The 27,814-nt window shown below is 42.5% G+C and overlaps 2 protein-coding genes across 2 annotated transcripts; both read left to right on the plus strand.

The window, feature by feature from the left end:
• The first annotated feature begins 548 nt into the window (after positions 1 to 548).
• LOC143570636 (28 kDa ribonucleoprotein, chloroplastic-like) lies at positions 549 to 15,339 on the plus strand. Its single transcript, XM_077056238.1, has 4 exons — positions 549 to 932; positions 1,014 to 1,115; positions 14,389 to 14,664; positions 15,078 to 15,339. The coding sequence occupies exons 1-4, from the start codon at positions 573 to 575 to the stop codon at positions 15,141 to 15,143; spliced, it is 804 nt and encodes a 267-aa protein (XP_076912353.1). The 5' UTR covers positions 549 to 572; the 3' UTR covers positions 15,144 to 15,339.
• Positions 15,340 to 16,639: 1,300 nt separating this feature from the next.
• LOC143570647 (protein SIEVE ELEMENT OCCLUSION B-like) lies at positions 16,640 to 19,955 on the plus strand. The gene is made up of 7 exons (XM_077056248.1): positions 16,640 to 17,208; positions 17,287 to 17,421; positions 17,506 to 17,954; positions 18,030 to 18,145; positions 18,279 to 18,421; positions 18,527 to 19,018; positions 19,107 to 19,955. The coding sequence occupies exons 1-7, from the start codon at positions 16,684 to 16,686 to the stop codon at positions 19,746 to 19,748; spliced, it is 2,502 nt and encodes an 833-aa protein (XP_076912363.1). The 5' UTR covers positions 16,640 to 16,683; the 3' UTR covers positions 19,749 to 19,955.
• The last annotated feature ends 7,859 nt before the right edge of the window (positions 19,956 to 27,814 follow it).

The raw sequence follows: 27,814 nt of genomic DNA on the forward strand, positions 1-27,814 counted from the left end.
AAAAGGATGAAATGAAGGTAAATTGAAAACATATAGCGATTCAAGAAATATTGCGATTTTATTATTTATCTATAAGGCATTAATAGTAAAATCTTCGAATACGTTGTAACATCAACCTTCCCCATCCTTACTAGGCTTTGCTCCTCACACAACCAAAAAATCCAAAAAACACCCTCTCTCCTCCTCTGGCATTTGGCGTTTTCAGCAAAACGCGTATCTGTCCTCTCTTCTCCACACAAACTATAAAACGCCACGAGACTGTGCATCCAGGTGCTTTTTAAAACTAACCCATGTCTCCCCCATACCCAAATACTTGTTTAGAATATTTTAGGTCTTGCTCGCAGATTTGAATTCAGGTTCGCATGTGCTCCCTAATAAAACCCTCAATAGTTTAAATCCAAAGCAAACTCAACTTTAGGGACCAATTGTGGCAGATCTCATTATGCAAGGTGCACAATGAACACAACCAAAACAGCCCTTAAAGAAAATCTAAAATAATCTTTGGCCTTTGCTTCTTGCAGTTGTTAATATCTTCTTCTTATCTTTCTGCATCTCCTCTCACTCTTCTTGTTATGACTTCTGCTACTGCACTTCTACCATTCCAATTACTAACCCCTAAATGCATTACCATTTCCTCCACATTTAAGTCAAACCCATCTCTCACCTTATCTTCTAAACCCTTAAAAACCTCAACTTTCTCTCACTTCTCATCATGGGTCTCTCAAAAACACAAGCTTTCACCTTCCAACACCTCAGACTGGTCACAACAAGTCACAGAAGAAAGTGAAGCAGATGAACAAGAAGAAGAAGTAGAATCATATTCTGAGCCACCTGAAGATGCAAAGCTTTTTGTGGGCAACTTGCCTTATGATTTTGACAGTGAGAACTTGGCCCAGCTATTCAATTCTGCTGGAGTTGTTGAGATTGCTGAGGTAGTCTTTTCTTGATTGTTTTTAAGGGGTTCAAGATTGTCTTGATTTGTATAAAGGTTTGAACTTTGAAGTGGTTTGTAGGTAATATATAATAGGGATACAGAACAGAGTAGAGGGTTTGGGTTTGTGACATTGAGCACAGTTGAAGAAGCTGAGAAAGCTGTGGAGGCATTCAATGGCTATGTAATGTTTATTATCCTTTTTCTCACTCTTAAATAGTTTCTTGTCTGTGCTTACAATTAGGCCTCTATATGAACCAAACGTTCAGTGACATGTTCGCGCTCATGTTTGGGGGGAAGTTTGTTTACTTTCCTTCGTTGAAGAGGTAGGTCCCAGCAGAGCCCAGTTGGTCCCGCAAGACTCACCTTGAACAGGGACGTCTGTGCAAAGGCCATCTGCTTCCGCAGGACCCACCATGCTCAGATAACCTTACGCGCAGTACGCAAGCTGTACACGCAGGGAAAGCCTCCCAATGGTGAAGTACCCCGCCTGTTCCCGCAGTTGCGGATACAAGCCATCAGGGAAGGCTACCCGCAGACAGCAGGGCTACACGCACAAGACAATAGATACTTCAGTAGTCACATGAAGGAATGAGCAAGACGGGAACAATCCCGCCAAAATGAGCCAGTCCGTATGATTCTGAAAGATCTGTACTATACCTACCAAGGTATGGATAGGACAGACAATCTGACCAGAACAGCCCATGAGCCAATCACAGGGTGACAGCTCACCGACAACAGTACGAGGAGGAGCACCCTCTAGTACTGTTTGTCACTATTAGCCGCTGCCTACTCACCAACCCTTACTGCAGGGCATGCGCTGCCTACAGTTGGTGAAATAGTGTTACTGTGGGCCGTAACCTATTCACCAACCAGCATGGCCTGCGTATAATCCACAGTAGGTAGGACGTGCATAATCTACAGTTGGAGGAATAGTGCAGCCGACATAGTTACTGTTGGCCGTAACCTATCCACCAACCAGTATGGCCTGTGCATAGTCCACTGTTGGTAGAACAGGAATACTATTCAGCCGGCTATACCTTCTAACCTACCTTCGGCTATAAATACTCCAACATCTTGGAATGGTAAGATCATCTGCTACCCAGTTATCTAGCAATCTCTTAATATACACTTATATTCAGAGCAACCTAGTCTGATTCTCACGCCGGAGGGTGGTCACAAGGAGGAACCCCCCCCCTTCTCAGTGACGAGCTTACGGTGTTTGTTTTGCAGGTCTCCTGAAGAACAGCCTTCTCAGTTAGACCTCATCCGTGGGAAACATTACTTAACCCCCAGATTATCTATAATCTGTCCAGATTATCTATAATCTGTCCAGGGTTCACTTAGTGTTTCTTCATTGGCGCCATCCGTGCATAAAAGCTAGAACTATTTTAGTTTTTTCACAATTTCTGAAGAAATGGTTAACGTTACTCCGGTCCAAAGGCCAGTAACCGACCAAGAAACCCTGGTAACAACCCCAGCAACTGGGGGGAACACCGGCGGTTATACAATCCTTACGAACACTACTCCGACCACCAAGGCCGGAGCAAGTGCAGTAAATATTCCACTGGGGTTCACCGACACCCAGTTGGAAAAACGAACAAGGGCCCCTCGCCAAACACTAGATCAAGTGAAGGCGTGGGCCGAAGCACGGCAAAGAGAATTCCAAGCCGAATTGGATGAACGCTTGCGTTCAGCTCAACAGGCTGACGAATTCGGCAGTACTCGCCAACACCTCAATATGAGCAGTGACTGCGAGTACTCAGACGAGTTGGAGTCTGATACCGACGCGAACCCTCGCCATAAGGCGAAAGGGAAGCGTAAGGAAACGGACGCCCAACCAAAAAGGAATTTTGGGGAAGCTTTTCAACCAATCGCGGAGAGAAACCCGCGTGACTTCTCCAAAACCTTTAGACCAACTGCTACGAATGCAGGAAAGTCGAAATTTGCAAGTGACATTGCGGAAGCAATCGCCCCGAGAAGTGCCAAACAGATGTCCAACATTGGCACTTATGATGGTCTATCCGACCCAGACGACCATTTGAACAGGTTCATTGCGGGGGCTACCGTCAGCAACTGGACGGAACCCACGTGGTGCTACATGTTCCAGATGACTCTGGTCGGAGCGGCCAGGGCATGGTTCGATCGTTTACCGATCCACCACATATATGACTGGGCGGACTTTCAGAACAAGTTCAGCCAGCACTTTAGCCAACAGAGGAAGTACACTGAAGAGCAGTGGACGATCCTCAACTGCGTGAGAGAGGAGGATGAATCTTTACTAGACTTCATCACCCGCTTCAACTCCAAAAAGCTAAGTCTCGGCAACATAAGTGAGGATCTGGTTCGCGCCGCCTTCATCCAAGGCGCCGAATACCCAGAACTTATCCGCACATTGACGGGTAAGGATGGCATGCCATCAACTTGGGATGCCATCATGACAGCGGCAAAGCGCTTTGCCGAGACGGAAAAGCAACTGGGAAGGGATCTTCCCCAGAGTACACACCTCTACACGCAGAGGACAAGGGAGAACAACGTTAGGACCGCCCGGCATAACAAAAAGAGGCGGCTAGGTATTTGGCAGTCAAGGGTAAACTTTGACACCTCATCCAGCTCTCGCCCTCTTGTTGGCGGAAGGGACAACACACACCCTTCAAACCGAAAAAACCGGTGGACGCCACTCACCAAGAGCGTCACGGAGATATTTGCCACAGAAAAATTGCCATGGCCAAAAGCCCCATTGATCCGGCAGAAACCTAATGCGGATCAAAGCAAGTCCTGTGATTTCCACGGGACAAAGGGTCATGGTACTGAAGAGTGCACATCCTTGAAAGACATCGTTGAAGCATTTGTCAAGGATGGAAGACTGGCACATCTCGTGGCATCAATCAGGAAGGGAGGAAGGAGTGACAACCGGTACAGAGGTAACGGACGAAAGCCCGTCGACATCAGCATCAACATGGTTCATGGCAAAGTCGCAGGAAGAAAAAGACGAGCGACAGAACCATGCGCGTGGAAGGAAGCTGAGGTGCGCTTCCCGCGAGTGCCAGGAGGCCCCAGCAAAGAAGGCCCCATCGTCATCAAAAGCCAGCTGGGGCATTACATCACTTCCCGCACTCTTGTTGACAACGGCGCTTCGTCAACAGTGATGTACAGGCAGTTCTTTGACAAGCTGGATGATGAAGACAAAGAACGCCTGGAAACGGTCTACGCTTCAATGGAAGGGTTTGACGGCAGTACAGAAACCCCCCTGGGTATCCTATCTTTCCCCGTCACTCTTACAGATGGAAAACACTCCCGCACAGAGGATGTGGACTTCGTCGTGATGAGGAAGCCACACCACACATACGACATCCTCTTCGGGAGAGACGGGATGGCAAGATTCAACGCCGTGGTATCTTCAGTCCACGGCATGATGGGATGGCCAACAGCTGAGGGTGTGGCGATGATCACTGGCATTCCCCAGGTATGCATCGCATCTGTCTCATCTAAACCCAAACCAAAGATGGCTAAACCAACCATCACCGAACCGGAAAAATGGGCCTTCAATGGCAAATACCCCGACCAGGCCGTTACCATTGGACCAACAATCGTTGATCCCACCCGCACCTTACTCAAACGCCTACTGCAGAAAAACGCTGACATCTTTGCGTGGACACCAGCTGATATGACTGGTGTACCCCGAAGTAAGGCGGAGCATAAGCTCAAGTGCGATCAGGCTGTTACGCCAGTCGTACAAAAGCGCAGAGTAATGGGGCCTGAACAAACTAACGCGTGTAGAACCCAAGTCAAGGAACTCCTTGACGCAGGCATCATACGCGTTAGTAGATATCAAACATGGGTTGCAAATCCCGTAATGGTACCGAAGAATGACAAACAATGGCGCATGTGCATAGATTTCAAAGATTTGAACAAAGCATGCCCCAAAGATTGTTATCCGTTACCAGAAATTGATCTTAAGATGGATTCGTTGGCACCATTTCGCCTTAAATGCTTCTTGGATGCGTATAAGGGGTACCATCAAATCCACATGGCCGTAGATGACCAGGACAAAACCGCGTTTCGGACGCCCGATGGTACATTTTGTTATAAAATGATGCCCTTCGGACTTAAGAATGCAGGGTCCACGTACCAACGCCTGATGGACAAAGAGTTTCATGCCCAAATCGGGAGAAACTTGGAAGTCTATATGGATGATTTGGTCATCAAAAGCCCCGAGCCAGAAGCGATGTTGAAAGACATTGAAGAAACCTTCAACACGCTCAGAAAGATAAACATGAAGCTCAACCCGAGCAAGTGTTCATTTGGGATGGAAGAAGGGAAGTTCTTGGGAGTCATTGTTACTAAAGATGGCTTCAGAGCGAACACTGAAAAGGTCGAAGCCATTGTTAAAATGGAATCACCTACCACCATCAAACAGGCTCAGACACTGAATGGACGACTAGTCGCACTTAATCGCTTTTTGGCAAACCATGCAGATAAGTCGTTTCCTTTCGTGTCAACATTAAGAAACTGCTTAAAGAAAACGCACTTCCGCTGGACACCAGAAGCGGAAGCAGCTTTTCAGGAGATTCGGTCACGCCTGATCGAACTCCCAACACTTACAGCACCACAAGCGGGAGAGGAGTTAATCCTATACCTTTCCGCAACAGATAGAGCAACCGGGGCAGTACTGCTAACAGAACGAAAAGGCATCCAGATGCCAATCTATTATGTTAGCCGTGTACTAACAGACGTAGAAACCCGGTACTCTACCCTCGAAAAATTAGTCTTGGCACTTATACACGCCGCACGCAGGTTAAGACGATATTTCCAGGGCCACCCAATCACCATTCTCACCAACTTCAAACTCTCAAACGTTCTAGGCAAACCCGAATTATCGGGACGTCTAGCCAAATGGGCAATTGAATTGGGAGAGTATGCAATTAAGTACAAGCCAAGACCAGCCATAAAAGGCCAGGTCCTGGCCGATTTTATTGCAGAAGTCCCCGCTACGCGGGAGAAAGAGTGCCAGGAGGAGGCTCAACCCTCCCCAGCACAGGACATCAACGATATCTGGCGACTCTATACTGATGGAGCAGCCAACAACGAGGGTTCAGGCGCAGGGTTAAAACTAACCAACCCAGCGGGCCAAGAATATACTTACGCTATTCGGTTGGATTTCCCAAGCACGAATAACGAAGCCGAATACGAAGCATTCTTGGCCGGATTGAGAATTGCGCGTAAAATGGGAGTGAAAAACTTGGAAGCCCACGTGGATTCCATGCTGGTGGCCAACCAAATAAATGGGACGTACACGGCTGTGAACGACATAATGGCCCTGTACCTCGCCCAGGCAAAAACCCTTATGCGTGATTTTAATGATTGTAAAGTCATACACGTTAAGCGCAGCGAAAACAAATCTGCGGATGCGTTAAGCAAGCTTGCATCACTGGCCTTCACCCACTTGGGAAAGGACATCCGCATTGAACTCCTCGAAGCACCATCAGTCCCGCACAAGGAAATTTGTGTCATCCAAACCGGTACAGAAACGTGGATGACACCAATAATAAATTACCTTGCAGCAGGAACACTACCAGAATCAAAAACACAGGCAAGAAAACTACGCTGTAAAGCACTAAATTATCAACTCATCAATGACAAGCTTTACAGACGTAACTTTCTTGGCCCACTTTTAAGATGCGTGGACAACCAAGATGCTGACTACCTCTTAAGGGAAGTACACGAGGGCATCTGTGGAGTTCACGCAGGTCCCCGCGCTGTTGTGGCTAAGCTGAACAATGCGGGATACTTTTGGCCGGGGATGCATATGGATGCACTGGCATACACTAGAAAATGCAGGTCTTGCCAGCTTTACGCACCCAACACGCATCGCCCGAAGAACGAACTTGTTCCAGTCACTTCTTCGTGGCCATTTCAGAAGTGGGCCATCGATGTGACAGGCCCATTTCCCACAGCAGCAGGAAATGTCCAGTTCCTAGTGGTAGCCATCGATTACTTCACCAAGTGGATAGAAGCAAAACCTTTAGCCCAAACAACCGCAAAACATATTAAAAAATTTATTTGGGAATTTATTATCTGTCGTTTTGGACTTCCACAGAATCTGGTGAGCGATAACGGCACCAACTTTGCTGACAAGAAGCTACAGCAGTGGCTGAAAGAACTTCAAATCACCCACACCTTTACCTCAGTGGCACACCCGCAAGGTAATGGTGAGGTGGAAAGAGCAAACAAGAGCATCGTCGATGGCATAAAGAAAAGACTCCTGAAACACAGATCCGGCTGGGTGGACGAGCTCCCGCACGTCCTTTGGGCAAACAGAACGCTGAAAAAGGCCAGTACGGGGGAAACCCCGTTCAGTCTCACTTATGGCACTGAAGCCATGATCCCAGTCGAAATTGGTTTACCCTCACCAAGGGTCTTGATCCAGCCAGAAGACAATGATGCGGAAAGACGGTTAGACCTTATGCTAACCGAGGAACGCAGAGATTTAGCCGCAGTGCGTGAAGAAAATTACAAACGACAAATGCAAAAGTACTACAACACGCGGGTAAAACTCTGCAACTTCAATGAAGGAGACTACATACTGCGTAACAACGAGGCTTCAAACCAAGAGCGCCCAGGAAAGCTGGCCCCAGTCTGGGAAGGGCCATACATTATCAAAGAAGTCCTGGGAAAAGGCGCATACCGGCTCGAAAGGCTCGATGGCACTCCTATCCCAAGAACATGGAATGGAGCTCAATTACGCAAATGTTATATGTAGATCAATTCCAAACTTGTAAAGAAAAGGCCTAGAGCCACTTCTAATGGAAATGATTCTCCTTACACAATGTATTGATAGCCTAACCTTTAACTTATGAACTTCCCATGTGCCGGTATTCACCGCACCAATGCGTGAAGAAGTAAGTAATTGCGTGTGGAAGGCGGCAAAACCCGCATAAACACAACGCTAAAAATGTTAAAAAGTTCTAAGGAAAACCTACACGCAGGTCAGATATAAGTAAAGTTTAGCCATCCTTGTAAGTGCAAGTGACGGTCTTACCCGCACAATCACAAACAAGGAAGCAAAACTTCAACCTATCATCTACCACGTTCAAAGGTTAACTTATTCTGAACACTTAGAAAATTTCAAGGGAAAGATAAGGAAAACCTACACGCAGGTCAGATGTAAGTAAAGATTAGCCATCCTTGTAAGTGCAAGTGACGGTCTTACCCGCACAATCACAAACAAGGAAGCAAAACTTCAACCTATCATCTACCACGTTCAAAGGTTAACTTATTCTGAACACTTAGAAAATTTCAAGGAAAAGATAAGGAAAACTTCCACGCAGGATAAATGTAAGTTTAGCCATCCTACTAAGTGCAAGTGACGGTCCCACCCGCACAATCATGAAAGAGGAAGCAAAAATAAACTTATAATTTACCATGTCAAAAAGTTAAACTTATCTAAGTACTAAAGAAATTGATAAGTGTAAACATGCGTAAAATAAACAAAGAAAAGGACATTCTTTATTTCATCAACTTTACAAACATTGCTGGGTATATACCCGCATACAAAAGTACAAGAGCAAATATCTACGCTAGTGGCGGAAAGGGATCTTTTGGATCATGCTTCAGGACCACTCCCACTTGGACCCGCACCGTCAGCAGAGGGTGACGGTTCAAGGAAAACTCTAAGGACAGCAAGCCCATCATCAGCAGCAGCAATTTCATTTACCTTCTCCACCACCGGATGCGGGAAGGCAGCATACTGGTTCACTGCTTGGTCATAAATAGTTTCGGTATCCGCGTTATACAAAGGGAAGTTGGAAGGCGGGACGCCTTTCTCAGCAAACCCTAGACCAAGCAGGAAGCCGGTCCGTTCCCCATCCTCATGAGAAGCGTTGAGGGCTGCGCTCATAGCATCGTCGTAAGATGTCTCTGAAAAGACCCGATGCACAACCTACAAAAAATGTACAAGTATAAGAACTTCTATTCTACAAAGGAAAGCGTGACGACATAAAGCTAAAATACCTGAGGCAACGCTTCTCGAAGAAGCCATTCCTTGGCAACCAGAGCTTGGGTGCAGGCGCGTTCAGCTTCGTTCTTATTAAGGTTGGCGAGAAGCACATCCCTTGCAGCGGCCTCTTCAACGCCCTTAAGCTTCCGCTCGGTGTGCGCAAGCACACCCCTCTGGTCCAGGATTTCTTGAAGCTTCTTCGCATCCTCCATAGCCAAGGCATCATGAGCCTGTTGAAGAGCCTCTAACTTAGCTTTAAGTTCTTCATTCTCCAGGCGAAGAGGCTCAGCAACAGCTTCAGCCTTGGTGGCCCTCTCGGTCGCGTTCCTCGCAGTCTCCTTAGCTAGCCGAAGCTGTTCGTTAACAGCTTGGGCAGCCTTGGAGCGGGCCTCGAGTCGCGCTTGAACCTCAACCTCGAGGGCCTTGAAGGCCTTCTCCTTCTCCGCAGATACTGCGGTCAGTTTTTGGTTCTCCTCCCGGAGAGCATGCGCCTGAGATACTTCCTTAACGCGAGCTGCTTTCAACTTGTCGTTTTCACGACAAAGCAGCTCGACGCGTGGCTGCATCCGGGCCAGGAGAACCCGAAGCTCGTTGGTTAGCCTACCCTCCTGGTAGCTAACCATGGCTTCCCCCAACGCACCATGGGGAGCAGCGTGGCGAGCCCAGTCCACGCACTCCACAGGTGTGCGAAGGGTTGTTCCTCAGCGTATGTTCCATCTTGGAACATACACTTCATTGGAATCCGACACTGCAAAAGAAACAAAGCAGTTAGGAAAAGATGATAAAAATTACATAAAAGGACAAAAGAGCCCTACGCACCTGTAGGGTCGATCACAGGCCGATAGCCACCGAACCCATCACCTGAACCTAAGGGAAATCCATCCAAAAGGTCAGGCAGATGGGAAGGTAACAAATATCGGCGAGAAGCCCCGCGCGTACCTGAAGGTCCAGCCGTCGAGGCCGATGGCGGAGGCGGCATAGTTTCCGCCGCAGTCGATGGCGGAGGCATGGTGTCCGCCGCGGACGCCGCCGAAGAGTCAGCAGCAACAGTAACCGCCGGCTCGGTGAACGATGCTGTAAAAATTGCACTCATCGCCGGCGGTGACGTCATCTCGGCTGGAACAGTTGGCTCAAAGGATTGAGCAACTGGACCAGCGGAAGCAGGCGGTGGTGCCTGGGTCGACGCCTCAGGTAGGCTGACCGAGCCTACCGTCATTGGCGGAGAAGTACTCCCCTGCGCTCCACCCTGGAATGCGTCAACATCCACGCCTGCACAAGAAGATAAGTGTTTAACATTTATAAAGTGATAAATCTACAAGAATGTTTGTACTTACGGGTTTTCTTGAGCCTGAACGTACGGAGGGGCGGGGACAAGCCCGATGGGGCCGGTCTCTTGATGCCGGTCACCGTCGTCGTCGGTTCTCCGGAGGTAACAGTCGTAGCCTCTGGAACAGTGGTCTTCTCACCACCGGGGTTCCCCGCCACCTCTTCATTATCTGACTCGGTGTCAGATAGAAGCACCGGATCAGCTGTGGAGGCCACCTTCTCCTTCCCTTTCCCGCCGGCAGCCTTCCTCTTCCGCACTAGCGGAGGACCATCTGCGGATTCCTCAGAAGAAGAAAGGACATAAGGAATTCCAGCAGCAGGTACAGCAGTGAGGGGTTGAGGATAGAATATCGCCTTACCTGGCCGCCGGTGGCTCAGGATCTCTTGGCCCGGCGGATAGACCTCCACAAACCGATCCGCCATTTGTTCCAGGATGGGCAACTCGTTCTCGTCTAGAGCACGAGTACCCATCCGCGCGGGACCGTCAGCTTCCCGCGGGTACAGGAGCGACTCCAAGTTGTTCCCCTCTGAAAGAAAATAAACAGTTAGAAGATAAACTCGTATAAGCAAAGAGAAACGGAGCATACCGTAAGGGATAGAGTTCGAACCGTATTCGAGGACGATTGGAACCTTTTGCGCGTCAGCCTCCTTCCACACTCGGCTCATCCCCAACATCACCATCCCGGACTCCGGAAACCGGAAAACCGGAGATTGGACCAGGGATATCTTTGCAAACCATTCCGCCTCCTGGTAGTTTGTAGCGTGGTGGCTCGGAATGGCTTGGCCATTTTTAAACTTCATGGCAATGGGGACGGCGCGAGCAGAAATGTAGAAGAACTCCCGCTTCCACGATCGGAGACTGCGCTCTGTCGCGCAAATCTTCAAACCCTTGATTCGGGTTGTCAGGGTGTACCAGCCCTGGATGCACCTCCAAGTATAGAAGGTCATCAGGCGGTCCACGTAGGGCTCAACACCCAATATCCGGCACACCCACTCGAAGTGGCGAATCTTCGCGATCGCCATTGGGTGCAGCTCGGTCAGATGAACACCGTGCCTTTCGAGGACACGGTAAACAAACTTTGTCAATGGGAACCTAAGGTTCCCATAAACAAAGAATGCAGCATATACCCCGATCTTGCCACTGGGGGCATCGTACACGGTCTGATGGGGTTCAGGAAACTCAGGCTCGAGAGCATCGAGCATGAACTTCCTAACAACATACCGGTACTGATCGCCGGGCAGAGCACACTGGCACTCACCAGCAGTACTCTTGTCATCGGCCGAAGACTCAAGATCACGAGAAGACATTGTGCAGAAAAAAGAAAGCGATTTCGGGAAAATGCTAGCCTGAAAAGGGGAGTATTTGCCGGAAATTGCTAAAGAAGAAGAAGAGAAGGGTGAAAGTGTGGATTGCAAACAGCCCTCTCCCCCTTTATATACTAATCGCAATTAATGCAATGAATTTAATGCGGAGGAGAGAGAAATCGAAGGTGCAATGAAACTATGACACGTGGCATAAAGCAGGCTGGCAACAGCTGTTGACAGGACGTGTGCCAGCAATTTCGCGGCCACGCGCCCGAAAAATCGCGCCCACGCGCCTGAAAAAGAGACTGGAATGACCATATAATGTCACGTCACCATAACTTCCTGCACGACCTGACACAGTCAGAAGAAACCGTCGCACGACGTTTCAGACGTTTGGACTGTTCCTATCTTTCTACCAACTCTTCGAATTTTGAAATTCAAAATTCAAAAAAGATTCAAAAGTAAGCGGGAAAACACCCCTTACCTTGGCAAACAAGTAACCATAAGCCGGGTGCGGGTACAGTGTTAAGGCAAAACCCTTCACATACCTAGCACCCGCAGGGAATTGAAGCCAAGAATACCTTGGCAACCAAGTAACTATAAGACAGGTGCGGGTACAGTGTTAAGGCAAAACCCTTCACATACCTAGCACCCGCAGGGAATTGAAGCCAAGAATACCTTGGCAACCAAGTAACTATAAGACAGGTGCGGGTACAGTGTTAAGGCAAAACCCTTCACATACCTAGCACCCGCAGAGAATTGAAACCAAGAAGGATCTTCTAGGCAATGCTTGCGGATAGAGGAACAACATCCCCGCATAACGGGAACGTCGAGAATTATATTGTTTGAAACTCCGTAATGGAATTGGTGGTCTTAGCATAATTGATCACTATGTTGAAAACCACCAGAACCTCATGGAGACTATATACAAGTAAGCCTCAACGCTCCTGCCTTGCGAGAAGCTTACATACCTACCCGCATCATACCCAAAGATCAAGCAAAAAAATCGGGAATTTTTGCAAGTGACACTAGGAAACCCGCGGGAAGAATCCCCACGGAGAACCTTAAAACTAAAAAGCCTTTTCAAAACCCCTTGCTCAAAGTCCAAAAGTTCACCTCACTTTATTAAACATTCATGAGAAGAACATTGGACTGGGGGGACTTGAAGAGGTAGGTCCCAGCAGAGCCCAGTTGGTCCCGCAAGACTCACCTTGAACAGGGACGTCTGCGCAAAGGCCATCTGCTTCCGCAGGACCCACCATGCTCAGATAACCTTACGCGCAGTACGCAAGCTGTACACGCAGGGAAAGCCTCCCAATGGTGAAGTACCCCGCCTGTTCCCGCAGTTGCGGATACAAGCCATCAGGGAAGGCTACCCGCAGACAGCAGGGCTACACGCACAAGACAATAGATACTTCAGTAGTCACATGAAGGAATGAGCAAGACGGGAACAATCCCGCCAAAATGAGCCAGTCCGTATGATTCTGAAAGATCTGTACTATACCTACCAAGGTATGGATAGGACAGACAATCTGACCAGAACAGCCCATGAGCCAATCACAGGGTGACAGCTCACCGACAACAGTACGAGGAGGAGCACCCTCTAGTACTGTTTGTCACTATTAGCCGCTGCCTACTCACCAACCCTTACTGCAGGGCATGCGCTGCCTACAGTTGGTGAAATAGTGTTACTGTGGGCCGTAACCTATTCACCAACCAGCATGGCCTGCGTATAATCCACAGTAGGTAGGACGTGCATAATCTACAGTTGGAGGAATAGTGCAGCCGACATAGTTACTGTTGGCCGTAACCTATCCACCAACCAGTATGGCCTGTGCATAGTCCACTGTTGGTAGAACAGGAATACTATTCAGCCGGCTATACCTTCTAACCTACCTTCGGCTATAAATACTCCAACATCTTGGAATGGTAAGATCATCTGCTACCCAGTTATCTAGCAATCTCTTAATATACACTTATATTCAGAGCAACCTAGTCTGATTCTCACGCCGGAGGGTGGTCACAAGGAGGAACCCCCCCCTTCTCAGTGACGAGCTTACGGTGTTTGTTTTGCAGGTCTCCTGAAGAACAGCCTTCTCAGTTAGACCTCATCCGTGGGAAACATTACTTAACCCCCAGATTATCTATAATCTGTCCAGATTATCTATAATCTGTCCAGGGTTCACTTAGTGTTTCTTCATTCGTGTAATAAACGAATGAACATGAACCCGTGTTTCCTTCGTTCATTTATGTTCGTGAACGCTTGTTTATAGTCGTTTGTGTTGACTTAAGCGTGTTCATTTTTGCTCGTTTATGTTTGTTTGTGTTTGTTTACGTTTGTTCATATATGTTTGTTTACCTTTGTTCAGTTATGTTCATTTATGCTCCTGAAATGTTTGTTTAGAACTTTATTTTGGAACAAGGAAAAAGATGTGATTTTGAGTAAATTTGATATTTTACTCGTATAAGTCGGTTAATTCAGAAATTCACACTTTTATATCTATATTGAAGTGTTTGTGAACGTTTTTAACACAAAAGTTAATATTGTTTTGTGCATCTGAATGAACAAAAATAAAAATGTGATTTGTCAACCTTTTCCGATGGAGGATGCTTCAAAAGTTTAGCAAACACTCCTTTTAAGTTCATATTGGAGATATGTATTAGCGAATATGTGAGTCGAATATCAAATTTAGATTATTTCTTATGGTTCTGACCAAGATTTAAGTTCAGATTGAAATCCTTTTTAATTTTATAGCTATGTTTACCTGTTGGAGTAAAGATAATGTTAAATGGGCTTGTAATGATATGGATAATGTTTTGAAAACAGGATTTGAGTGGTAGGCTTCTAACTGTAAATAAAGCTGCACCAAGAGGTTCACAACCAAAAAGACGAGTAGTAGCGACTTCTTTTAAAGTATATGTGGGTAATTTGGCATGGCAACTGGATAGTGGTAGACTTGAGCAGGCGTTTAGTGAACATGGGAAAGTGGTTGATGCACGAGTTATCTATGATCGTGAAACTGGTCGTTCACGCGGGTTTGGTTTTGTAACAATGGAAAATGAGACAGAAATGAACGATGCCATTGCTGCTTTAGATGGACAGGTATGCAAACTAGTACTACAGCCATATGGGTGGTTCTGATCGGGGTCGAAACATGCCATTTTTAGTATGGCTCAAGTCAGAAATACTCACTAAAAGTTTTTGTTCATTTTCTTAATAGATCATGTATACCTTAGTTATGATAACAAAATCAATATTACAATAATAATTCTAATCATGAGTAAAATGGTCTGGGATGTTTGCATTAAAATAGATTTCGAACGACTCTTAACTTGTTTCACCAGTTTGACTCATTTCACGCGTTCCACTTTTAGCTAATTATTCTGATTTGGCCCATTTGAGATAAAGGACAACCCAAATTGTGCAGTTCATAATAAGTAAACGAGTCGAAATTGTGAACAACCGTATGCAAATGATGGTCTTTATTGAATTAATGAATTGTGTGTATGATGCAGAGTTTGGATGGGAGGGCAATCAAGGTTAACGTTGCGGAGGAACGTCCAAAGCGTGGCTTCTTTTGATTTTGAACGAGGACTACTGGCTTCAGAATTGCAGGAAGCTGGAATTTTTTTTTTTTTCACGTTTGAGTCATTGTAGGTTCTTCAAGTTGATTAGAGTTAATGTTCTTCAGTAAGATCCTAGCTTTCCCCACTGGTTCAAATATCAGAAAGATATTTTACTCATATTCAGATTCTATGTTCTATATTAAATTGCAAATGAAAAGAATTATAAAATGTTAAATTCAAATAAATACACTGCAAATAAATTACTTAAAAGGGAGGTTTTGGAAAGCCATGCCAAGACTGAGACTGGGCCAGTGATCATGAAATTATGTTTTAAGAGGATATCCAGTAATTTCTCACAAACATTCTTACATTTTGAAAATTATTACCAACTTTTACATTTATTTTCTGTAGCCGCTTTATTTATTCAAATAAACTATTTAGTTTTAATATCGTAAAAACAAATATAAGAAAAATAATTAATATATTTCAACATTATAGTATTAGGGAAACTTGTAAATTTGAAATATATAAATATGTACAAAAAGTTTATAAATTTTCAACTTTTACAAATAATAAAATATGACTTAACAAGTTTAATAAATAGATATCTGTAATGCATTTATTTTATAAGCGTTTAGAAACTTATAAAATAACAAATAAAATATTTGAAATTTTAAAAAAATGAAATAAGAAATCATAAAAAAAACCCAACACCACCCCACCCGCCATGTCATGTTTTGGGTTTAAGGTTTAGACTTTAGAATTTCATACAATATAACTGAATTATAGTTATTTGGTTTGAAAAGGAGACTGGGTATAGCATTATAGCTAGTGAGACCAAGGACTGTTTACTAGCAGCAAACTTCACCAAGATTGATTAACAAACAAGAAAGCAAATAAGATGTGTTTTCACTTTCAAAGACCCTTTTGGGTCAGGCCATTCAAAGTAAAACCCTTAATTAAGTAATACCAAACATTAATCCACCAAAAGAACCCATCTTTATCTTTTCCCTCAAATATATGCATTCCAAGACAAAAAGAAATAGCAAAGAATATTATACACCAGCATGTTTCATGTTGCTTGCTACAGTATCCTGCATCCCTGTAGGAATCAAAATAAAGTTATACCATGCAAAAATATATATAAATTTGCAAATGGAAAATAAAGATTTTTTTGGAGGATACCTTGTTATCCGTGAATAATACACATATTTAAAAAGAGTACACATGCATATGCATGGCGTACAACTGCCAAAGCGGCTGCATGACAGCCCATTTCATATTTTCATTGATTCTGTTTCTAGATTCTTAAGACTCTAAATGATAAACAGTGTAAAGACATTTGAGAGAGGGGGGGGGGGGGGGGGGTTGATGAGATATAGAGTATAGACCACAAAAGAGATGAAGCTTCAAATTAACATTAGGCTTTCTTGTCTCCAATTGAAGCAAGGAAGATGATTCAATCTGGTTTACCACTTTATTCTATTTTTATGTATTTAAAGGCTACCAGGTGATTCAGGAAGACCACACCAAAACCACCTATTCCCAAACCAAAATGGATCAATCACTCTCCAACTACACCGGCAAAAACCTACCATCATCTAACCCTGACAAGCGGCTCTTAACCGCCACCAATCCCTTAGCAACCAGCAACCCGTTTACAGGGGTGGTCAACTCACCAATTAACCAACTGCAGCAACAGCCACTCCAGCAACACCAACAGCAGCAGCAGCAGCCACTTATGGGTCCTATGACTAACTCAGTGGCACAGCAGCTACTGGGTATGTCAATGGGTCCCAAGAGCAACCAGATGCTAAATCCAATGGTTAACCCGATGCATATCCCGAGGCAACACGAGATGACGAGCCCCTTGCATAATCCAATGATGCAGCCGCAGCATAAAGGTGACAGAAACTCGATATTTAGTGCATCGGATGATAATGTTATCATGAAGCAAGTGCTTGATACTCATCTTCCTGATGGCACTGATGTTGATGTCAAACCCCTTATTCACATTGTGGAGGACATCCTTCGTCATGCCACCATTAATGCCGCCATTGATTCTGATTCAACTTCATTGGTACTATTATTATTATTATTATCATTAATTATATAATTAAACACTTGTATTGATCTGTGGCACTGGAACTCTATGTAGATAACACACTCGGATGTGGGAAAACTGGAGGGCAAATCCCTCCAAACCAATACACTCGAAGCCAATGCACGCCAAACCAATGCAGTTGTGATCCTTAATGCATTGTCACACACAATTGACAAGCTGGCTTGTGAGGTTTGATCTCAAAAACTATACACTCGTCTTCTTTATAGACCAACATGTGAATAAAAGCATTTGTTTTTAAATAATATTTAATAGATGGCATTCAAGTGCTTAAGTGGTGGGGATGGACACACAACTGCACTTTCACTATTTCACGAGGTGGGAAACTTCCACTGGGATGCGAAGTTGGCATTGATCCTAGCAGCTTTTGCTCTAAACTATGGCGAATTCTGGCTTCTAGCTCAGATTTATTCATCAAATCAACTTGCAAAATCAATGGCTATTCTTAGACAAGTGCCAACGATTATGGAGCATTCGGCTCCCTTGAAACCTAGATTTGATGCACTCAACAAACTCATTCACGCGGTCCTCGAGTTGACTCGGTGCATTATGCAATTTAAGGAGATTCCATCTGCTTATGTCAGTACTGATGTACCAGCCATGGCTAGAGCATTGCAAACAGTTCCTACTGCTGTTTACTGGAATGTTAGAGGGATCATTGCTTGTGCTGCACAGATCACTAGCCTCACCAGCATGGGTCATGAGTAAGTCAAACTTTAATGATGTATTAACTAAAAAAAGATGGTGATTAACCATTTAACGTGATTTAATGACTTCAGGTATGGGATATCATCCTCCGAGATGCAGTCATGGGAACTATCCACCTTAATCATGAAGATCAACCACTTACTTGAGTTTCTCAAGAAACAGCTGGAGGAATGCCACCGTGTTATAGGTATTTGTTCAATGCTTTGTATTACACCTTGTAATCATGACCCAGTTTGACCTGAACCCGTTTTGACCAGTCATCCGGCCCGCTTGGTATAAAAAGCAATGTTGATAACTTTGTTCTTGACTGGTTGATGCAGGAGACAGGAAGGAAATGGATTTCAGAAACTCATTCAATCAGTTATTCGAAACGATCCATATTGACAACATGAAAATCCTCAAGATCTTGCTCAATTACAGGGATGAACCACTGCCACTTTTCGATGGGGCTACTAAGAAAAGAGTCTGAGCAATAATTCATATTTTGTCTTTTACATATATTGTATTTAATAGCTAATACTTCTTTAAAAAAAATTTAAATGAATTCCTGTTGAACTGACCTCAACAGGTGGGCTTAGAAGTTCTGAGGAAAAGGAATGTTTTGCTGCTGATATCAGGGCTAGACATGTCACGTGACGAGCTGTCGATTCTTGAGCAGATTTACAGCGAGTCACGTGTTCAAGGGTCCAGATTGGATTCTTTGTATGAGGTGGTTTGGGTCCCCATTGTGGACCCTTCTATTGTGTACAGTGATGCAATGGACCTACAATTTGAGGAAATGAAGAATAGCATGCCATGGTTTTCAGTGTACCACCCTTCAAATATTGACAGGGCGGTGAAGAAGTCGATTGGTGACAGGTGGCACTTTAGAAGCAAGCCGATACTTGTTGTGTTGGACCCACAGGGAAGAGAGTTGAGTCCTAATGCAATGCACATGATGTGGATTTGGGGAAGCACTGCCTTCCCTTTCACCACTGCCAGAGAGGAAGCTTTGTGGAAGGAGGAAACATGGAGGCTAGAGTTGCTAGTCAGTGGCATGGACCCAACCATACTCAACTGGGTCGGTTCACCGTTTACCATTCACTTTATTCTTTATGCACTCTTATTAAGGTATGTTTTATAAAAGATATGAATGATTTATGTTTTAGGTAAGAGATGACAAATACATCTTCTTGTATGGTGGCGATGACATTGAGTGGATTCGCAAATTCACGAGCAATGCACAGGCCATGGCAAGCGCTGCACGTATCCCACTAGAGATGGCTTATGTTGGCAAAAGCAAGAAAAGAGAAAATGTCCGAAGGGCGATTGCTACCATTAATGTGGAAAAGCTTAGTTACTGCTGGCAAGACACCACTCTGATCTGGTTCTTCTGGACCCGAATAGAGAGCATGTTGTTTTCCAAGATCCAACTCAAACGGGCTGATGATCAAGACAACATAATGCTGCAGATCAAGAAGCTCCTCAGTTATGACAAAGATGGATCATGGGCTTTGCTTTGCAAAGGATCACAGATTCTCACCAACGGGCATGGAACCACCATGTTGCAAACCCCAACCGACTATGACCTATGGAAGGAACACATCCCTACAAGGGGTTTTGACTTGTCGTTCAAAGATTACCATGACAAGCTTCATGTTGCAGCCAACAACTGCTGCCGATTTGAGTTTCCCCATGCTGCAGGTAGAATCCCTGAAGGCATGCGTTGTCCCGAGTGCCATCGTCTGATGGAGAAATACATTGCCTTCCTCTGCTGCCATGACCAAACCGGCCTTCTCGAACCCTACTGAACGAGCAATATCAACACCAATCTTGCAGCCTCTGATGTTGGCTAATATTACTAAGTGAATAAACAGCAGCATGTGACTGTTGATGTGTTTCTGTTACGGTTCAATATGATTATTGCGTGTGAAGAGTGAAATGGTTTTACCTGAGTGTAATCTGGTAGGTCTAGACTTCTATGAGTTAGGCCTGCTTTTCATGTAATAATAAGATCTTTTACGAATTCTAATAAAGCTTGTTTCCATTAAATGGCTGATTGATACCTATAAACCTAACAATTTTAGCATCTTTTATCTACATGCTCACACAGTCACGCGTTCCAAATTGCAACAGATAGATAATCGAACATCACATCTACTGCTCGTTATGGGAGGTGCCAAAGCCACCTAAGCCATTAACGCCCCGCCAAACCACAACACCCCCACCGCCACTAACAACCAATCACATCTTTTTTTCTTTTTTAATATGTAGTTAAACTCAAACCAGTTAACCCAGGGCGTGCTTGTTAAAAGGTTGGCTAGTTAAAGGCCGTCATTGCCTATGTGGCAGTGACATGGCATTTTAACTACATTCACGCATTTACAAAGAGGATGAGCTAAAGTATTGGCCTAGATTCGTTAGCATTAGACAAAATCAGTATGAATCCGATTAAGCTCAAGAGCAATGTAGGTTAAATCATGATACTCCAGAAACGAAAAAAAGCAGTAAGTAGTGAAGTTAATACCTGCCAATTGCAACAATGATAATCGAACAGTAGTTTTAGAAATCAGAAATAAAAAAGAAAAAGAATATTCTTGCCTCCAGACGAAGGTAACGTTCGCCGGATCCGGCGATGGTCCACGTGTACAAAGCGTAATTGAAACGAACAAAAGAAATTTCAACTTTCAAAATTTCACAAGCAGCTCCAAACTTTCATCTGTCTCCAAACCGTATCCTGCAAACGAACCGAGCCGATCTCGAGCTTCGCTTCACTTAGTTTAGGCGCATTCGTTTCACGGACTTTTTTTAAAGGAATTGGAATTTTTGAGAATCCCTATAATGTGTTTAGTTGGTTAATATGTATTGGAATTTGAATTGGTTTCGAGCTGACACGAGTTTTCGCACTAGACGGGTTGGGTTTTGGTTTCTTTTGTTTGTTTTTGGTCGGTTACGGATTCGTTCTCGGCCATTTGTTTCGTTGTGGTCGTTTTTTCAGTTTCATTTATGTTCGGTTTCAATTTTTTTGTTTCATTTTGATCGATTTTTTCGGTTTCCATCAATTCGGTTCAGTTTTGGTTTGTGTTTCGTTTTCGTCGACTTTCGGTTTTGGCTCATTTTTCGGGGTTTTTTTTTAGAACGAGGGCAAAGGCGGAAGCGTTTTAGTTTTTTTTTTTTACATTTTTCATTTTTTATTTATATTTTGAGTTATAATTTTTTTATTATTTTTTTAAATTTTTTTTGAAAGGGTTTTTATTGTTAATAAGAAAATCCTTCATTTTTCATAACAATCCTTTTAAACAGGTGGGATTTGATGGGATTTAGTTTTCATTCCCATTTTTTCATTTAATGAAACGAACATATCAATTCATGGGATTTCATGAATTTAAAATCCTATTCCTTATAATTTCTTCCAAATCCTTGAAACAAACAGGACCTTACAAAGAGTTCAAGAGCTTGGCTCATTTACTATATATTAATTAAATTAATATTTATATATTTGTAACTACATTTGTACCTATCTTTTAATTACATTTTTTTTATATATAACATAATATAGTATCTAATATGCCTTTGGTTCTTTCGTTGGTTGATACGAATTATGGTGCTAAGCCATTTCGATGGTGTGATTCGTGGTTGGATAGGACACGATGTGAGGAGTTGGTTATAAATGTGATGAAAGGATGGGATTTTTTGGATCCTTCTTATGTGGTTCTGGTTAGGAAGCTTCAAGAGCTCAGAAATAGGCTAAGAGGATGGATTAAAAAATGTAGAATTAAAGAGGATGAAGATTTAGCCTGGCTTAAAATTGAAAAAGAAGATTATGAGATCGTTACGGAAGATAGGGATTTAGAGAGGAAGAAGTATGGATCTGGTCTGAATGTAGGAAAAGAATTAAAGAGATTGAGCGTCATAGATCCCGAGACCTTACACAAAAGTCGAGGGTGAAGTAGGCGTCTCATAGGGGATGAAAACGCGGCCTTTTTTCATAGTATGGTAAATGGGAGAAAAGCTAGGAATACTAGTCCGGGTCTTGAGGTGAATTGGGAATGGGTGTCTAAACCGAGTCTTGTAAAGAAAGAAGTCATGAGATTTTTTCGAGAGCATTTCAGAGAAAAATTTACTCAGAGACCAGTTTTGGAATGTATTAGTATAAAAAATACTATGAAGACAAATCGAGACATGCTGGTTACCATGTTTTCTAAAGAGGAAATCAAAGAAGCGGTTTTTGAGTGCGGTTGAACAAGGCGTCAGGTCCCATGGTTTTAATATCAAATTTGTAAAGCGTTTCTAGCATCTTTTGGAGGAAGATTTTTTTTCATATTTTGACGGCTTTCCATGAGACAGTTATTATCACTCCATGTTGCAGATCGTCTTTTATTACCTTGATTCCTAAGGTGAAAGCTCCGTTGAGGCTTAAAGATTATAGACCTATCACGCTTGTTGGGATTATTAGCAAGATTATTTCTAAAATCCTTACTAATCGTCTCAAGAAAGCTGTGGGTATAGTGATTTCGGAGTCGCAATCGGCTTTTTTAAAAGACCGGTTCATCCTTGATGGTCCTCTTGTTGTGAATGAAATTATGGAGTGGTTGAAAAAAAGAAATATAAAGGCGTTTCTCCTAAAGATAGATTTCGAGAAGGCGTATAACAACGTCAATTGGAATTTCTTGATTTCTATTATGTCTCAAATGGGTTTTCCTCCTAGATGGTGTACTTGGATTAGAGGAATTCTCGTGTCGGCGCGATCGGCAGTGTTAGTTAATGGGTCGTCGACTTTTGAATTTAAATGTGAGAAAGGTCTTCGTTAAGGTGACCCACTTTCTCCATTTTTTATTCTTGATTGTTATGGAGGCACTTTAGTGGATGTTGACTAAAGCTAAAGAGATCAATGAGTTTACGGGTATTAATTTCACGGATTAGGAAACAGACTAATCTTTTCTACGTGGATGATACTCTTATCTTGGGAGAATGGTCATGTGAGAATTTGGAGAATACGGCTCGAATTCTTTGAGTTCTTTATTTATGTTTGGGTCTTCGCATTAACCTCCGCAAGTCTAATTTGTTTGGGATTGGGACGGAAGACTTAGAAGTGGATAATATGATGGAGGTATTGGGTTGTAAAAAAGGTATAATTCCGTTTGAATATTTAGGAATTAAAGTGGGAGCTAATATGAACCGAATTAGAAATTGGGATCCGGTGGTCGAAGTGGTGAAACATAGACTTGCCTCTTGGAAATCGGAGACGATATCTGTTGGGGGAAGAGTGACACTTATCTAATCGGTGCTTGAAAGCTACCTATCTACTATTTCTCTTTATACAAATGTCATACCCCAACCTAAGGCAGAAATGCCGGGGCGTGATCCGATTGCTCACAGCTCGAAGATACTATTATACATGAAAGGTGACAATATCTAATTAATTATTTTATTCAAGAATACACACAATATCCAAATACAACAAAACTAATCAAGTAAATAAATATAACAAGTTTAAATCCATGTTTGTCTTCATTATAACCCTAAGGTCTTTCTAAGTGTCCATACTTCAACTTCAAGCAACCTGCATATGCGTAGAAAATGGAGTTTGTCAACAACATATGTTGAGTGAGATGATCACCAATTTTGACACAACAAATAATAATATATATGTATATGATAGATAATTGATAAATGATAAGTGATAAATGCGCAAACCAACCATGTGATAGTAATCAATCAAATCATAACAAAACATGTATATAACCAAATCATGCTAGTGTGCCAATGAATCGTTGCCAAGCGAATCAGGCATTGATTACAATGAATAAAATTGTCGATTTACCTTCACTAAGCGAATCGGGCACCGGTTACCAAGACGTTTGTATGATCATACTAATGAGAATCCAAGACTTGATAGAATACAAACACACTTAAACAAATAGCAATTAGCAAATAGCATTTAATTGATACAACACACAATGATCATGTTTGTGATTGTTTGAGATATATATATGATAGAAAATATGAATAAGTACGTATATGTCTCCAAAACGTCTGAAAACTATATATGAAAAGGGGAATGATCAAACTCACCTAAGCGATCGCTAAATGCGATTAAACGAGCTAACGAATAAACGAGTCATCCACTACAGGCAAGGTTGCAAAAGTCACTAGACGGATCCTAGGCGGTCGACTGGGGAGTTGGGTGTACTCGGAGTACACGGGGAGTACTCGAACATGGTAAATATGAAGAAAATTAATTTTTTGATATTATATATATGTCAAATATCATTATTTTACTAATATATATAACAAAATATGTAAATATCAATATAAATAAAAGAAATACACAAAAAATTATTCTAAGAATTACTAATCATTAATTAAAAAATGATATTTGCTCTTTAACATTATAGAAATAAGAATTATGTTTTATTTTTTAAGTCAAAATTGGCTCAAGTCCACCGAATAAATGTGATTATGGCTGAGTTTTACCATCTTTGATCGATTCTTTGTAACTAGGCGGAGTTAAAGAGACTCCCCTCTGCGACGTACCTTGTAGCGAGTACTCGGAGAGTACTCGGCCTTGTAAACCTACTTTTACAACATTGACTACAGGTCAAAAGTTATAAATGATCAGAATAGAATCTGTGAGATATGATAATACAATTAAAAATGAACTCGTGGCCCGCTGGAATCAATCCAAACGGACGAGTAGAACTTGAGTTATGTTAATTTTAATAGTTAAACGAGTCGAATCTAACCAGAATCCGAACTTCGTGTCGGAAGTCGGGTTTTGGTCAGAACCCTTAAAACTTTATTATGAGAAGAAAAGTCTTCTGGACGGAACATTGAATCCGATCAGAAGTATGAGAAAACGATAAGTCAAAGTTGTTGACTGTTTTATCCTTTATCGGGTTTTAAAGCAATTGACCAGTCAATACCCTTCAATCTCATAAATTTATTGAAGGTTATCGACTAGGGAATGTTTATGAACGAAAAATCGGTTTACAACTTACCCGGAAAGTGAACGAACAAGGAGATATATCGAGTCAAAGGTCCTTAGACTTGCAAAGTCAAACGTCAAGGCTTGTGTCTTCAACTAAATGAGCAAAAACCGAGAGAATACGAGATGGGCAGGAGGTAGGACGGCTGAAGTATGTTCTTTAGGGTTTATGTAACGTTTCGTGGCAGATGAATGGGACTTGTTTATATAGAAATAGCAAAAACGAACTAAATATGGCTTTTTACTCGTTTAAGCAAGTAAATATGTTTTTAATGAGAGAATCAATGAAATAATCTGTAAGATTTGATCTTAAGCTGTAAGAAACGATTAGGGACATGTAATTTAGTTATACTATGATTTCTTGGACCTTAATTCACTCAAACATGCCTAATATACATGATTTTATACCAGAAACAAGTTATAAAACGAAAAACGAGCCAAATCTTGTGCAGTGGGGCCACCGCGCTGCGCGGCCAGCAGGTAGGCTAGCCGTTGCGCGGCGCTCCGGTGGGTGGTGGGGGTAGGTTTCACAAAATGGCAGTTTTGGTCCTTATAGTTTGTATCTTGATCATTTAATGAACTTTTGTTGAGATAATTGAGAATAAACACTATATAAAACATGAGGGACTTAAATTGAACATATGAAAACTTGCTCATTCATAAATACAAAGCATCATTATGGTTTAGGATCCGAATAAAATTCGTAACTTGATAAAATGAAACCGATACGACAACGGTAAAACCCGAAATGTTACAACAAAGCTCCTTTGGCGGTGATTGAGAAACTTGAAAGTATGATGAGGCGCTTTTATGGGCCGGGTCTATTGAAGAGAAAAAAAATTGTTGGGTGGCTTAGGACTCGGTTACAAGACCAGAGAATGAGGGTGGTTTGGGTATCACCAATCTTAGAGTCACTAAGGAAGCTCTACTTCTTAAATGGGCTTGGATCTTTAAGAAGGATGGCAATTGTTTGTGGAAAAAGGTAATGGTAGGATGTCATGGATCTAGCCGAACCTGGACAATGTTACCGTGTAGGCTTTCTTCTAGCGGGTGTTGGAAACAGATAGTGAAACTTGGTGAAAAAAAGCTCTTGAATGGCAGAGATCTTAATAGTTATCTTGTTGGTATTGTAGGTGATGGGAATTCAGTTAACTTTTGGGGCGACTCCTGGCTTGGGAATGAGCCGCTTAGATTCTTATTTCCTAACTTATTCATGCTAGAAAAAAATAAATGGGCTACAATTGCAAATCGGGTTGTGCTATGTAATGGTTAAAAGCGTTTGGAATGGGAGTGGCGCAGAAATCTTACTACTCATGATGAAGTTGTTGAATTATTTGAACTTCTTTCGGCTATTCATGACCACGATTGTTGGTTATGGAGGGGAGATACTAATGGATTGTTCACAGTCAAGTTGGCTAAGAAATTGCTTTCCAACAGACAGGTTTCGGTTCCTATTTTTAAAATGAAATGGCAGGGTTGGGCAATGTAACATAATGGTATGGCGAGCCGAGCTTAATAAACTTCCTACTCGAGTGGAGCTGGTTAGGCGTGGGATTCACATAGATGACGAGTTGTGCCCTCTTTGTGCAGCTGATCCAAAAACGGCGATTCACTTGTTCACAGGATGTATGTTCACTATGGAAGTGTGGTCAAGGATAGGGAGTTGGTGTAGATTGCCCCTATTTTTGCCTTTGGGGTTAGAGACTTATTGATGTTGGCTGACAACTATACGAACACCAAGAAGGATATTCAGTTGATTAATGGCATTGCAGTTTCTATGTTGTGGGGCATTTGGAATGAAATAAATGCTAGAATTTTTAATAGTAAAGCACGGAGAGCAATCGAAGTGGTGGAAACGGTTAAGTCATGTTCGTTTCTTTGGTTTCGGCATAGGTCTAGATGGAAATCTGTCGATTGGAGTGCGTGGTGTAAATATCTATTGGATTTGATGTAACTTTGGATTGTATAGAGGTCCTTTTTTTGAGGACTCGCTAGTGGTGTTTTTTTTTTAATTGAAGGTTATCTTTAAAAAAAAATATTTTTTTAAATGACCAACCAAAACAATTCATTCATATTCACATAACACTAGCAAGAAGCTACTAACAAGTACAAACATAATATTTAGATATTTTTAAATATATATATCTATATATACATACATACATACATATATATATATATATATCAAATATATCAAATAAAAATGTGTTAGCAATAAACTCGTTTATTAAACAAACTTATTTTTTTAGCTCAAGTTCAGACTATTAAAGTTTGGATCAATTCAAGCTTACTTGGCTAGCCAATTTCGAAAAGCTCACATGTGGATCGACTTATTTACACTCCTACTTGTATATTTGTTGGCTTGTTGCAAATAGCAAGTGGCAATTTCTCACACAACCTAAACTATGACATTACGATAATCATGCTTTGGGTTGTCATATGCTAACCCATTTTTAAACAAGCATGTTTGGATTGACTCGTCAACCTGTTTATAACCCATTTGTTACAATCTACCAACCTCTTTACAACCCATTTGCAAGCCATTAGTTCGTTTAACTCACATAGATACATGTGTTGTTTTCAAGGTACGTGCTTTAGAACTTAGAATAGATGTTAATACTTTTGACACAAACAGGGGTGTTCATCGAATTTAATAACGAATTTTCAAGTTAATCGAATAGAATAATACGAATAATTATTATTTTTTGTTAGTATCTGTATTCGATTAAAAGTAGAACTATTCGATTCGTATTATATGCCCAATTCAACATTTGATTCGAATTCATATTTGAAACTTGAATTTGAATAGATTTGATTTGAGTTCTAATGAATCCGATCTAATTCAAGTTCACATATATCAAAAACTTCGAAAACCATAATTATAATTGC

Source organism: Bidens hawaiensis, unplaced genomic scaffold (genome assembly GCF_021521415.1).
Source record: "Bidens hawaiensis isolate Kalapana, Puna unplaced genomic scaffold, B.hawaiensis_p1.1 tig00025014_1, whole genome shotgun sequence".
Lineage (NCBI taxonomy): Eukaryota > Viridiplantae > Streptophyta > Magnoliopsida > Asterales > Asteraceae > Bidens > Bidens hawaiensis.

Bases quoted from the DNA above. Each gene is read 5' to 3' on its own strand.
- LOC143570636 (XM_077056238.1), top strand. From the start codon at position 573: ATGACTTCTGCTACTGCACTTCTACCATTCCAATTACTAACCCCTAAA. The intron at 1,116-14,388 runs GTAATGTTTATT...TTTTGAAAACAG, and splicing joins TGGAGGCATTCAATGGCTAT to GATTTGAGTGGTAGGCTTCT. The intron at 14,665-15,077 runs GTATGCAAACTA...TGTATGATGCAG, and splicing joins TTGCTGCTTTAGATGGACAG to AGTTTGGATGGGAGGGCAAT.
- LOC143570647 (XM_077056248.1), top strand. From the start codon at position 16,684: ATGGATCAATCACTCTCCAACTACACCGGCAAAAACCTACCATCATCT. The intron at 17,209-17,286 runs GTACTATTATTA...AACTCTATGTAG, and splicing joins ATTCTGATTCAACTTCATTG to ATAACACACTCGGATGTGGG. The intron at 17,955-18,029 runs GTAAGTCAAACT...TAATGACTTCAG, and splicing joins CTCACCAGCATGGGTCATGA to GTATGGGATATCATCCTCCG.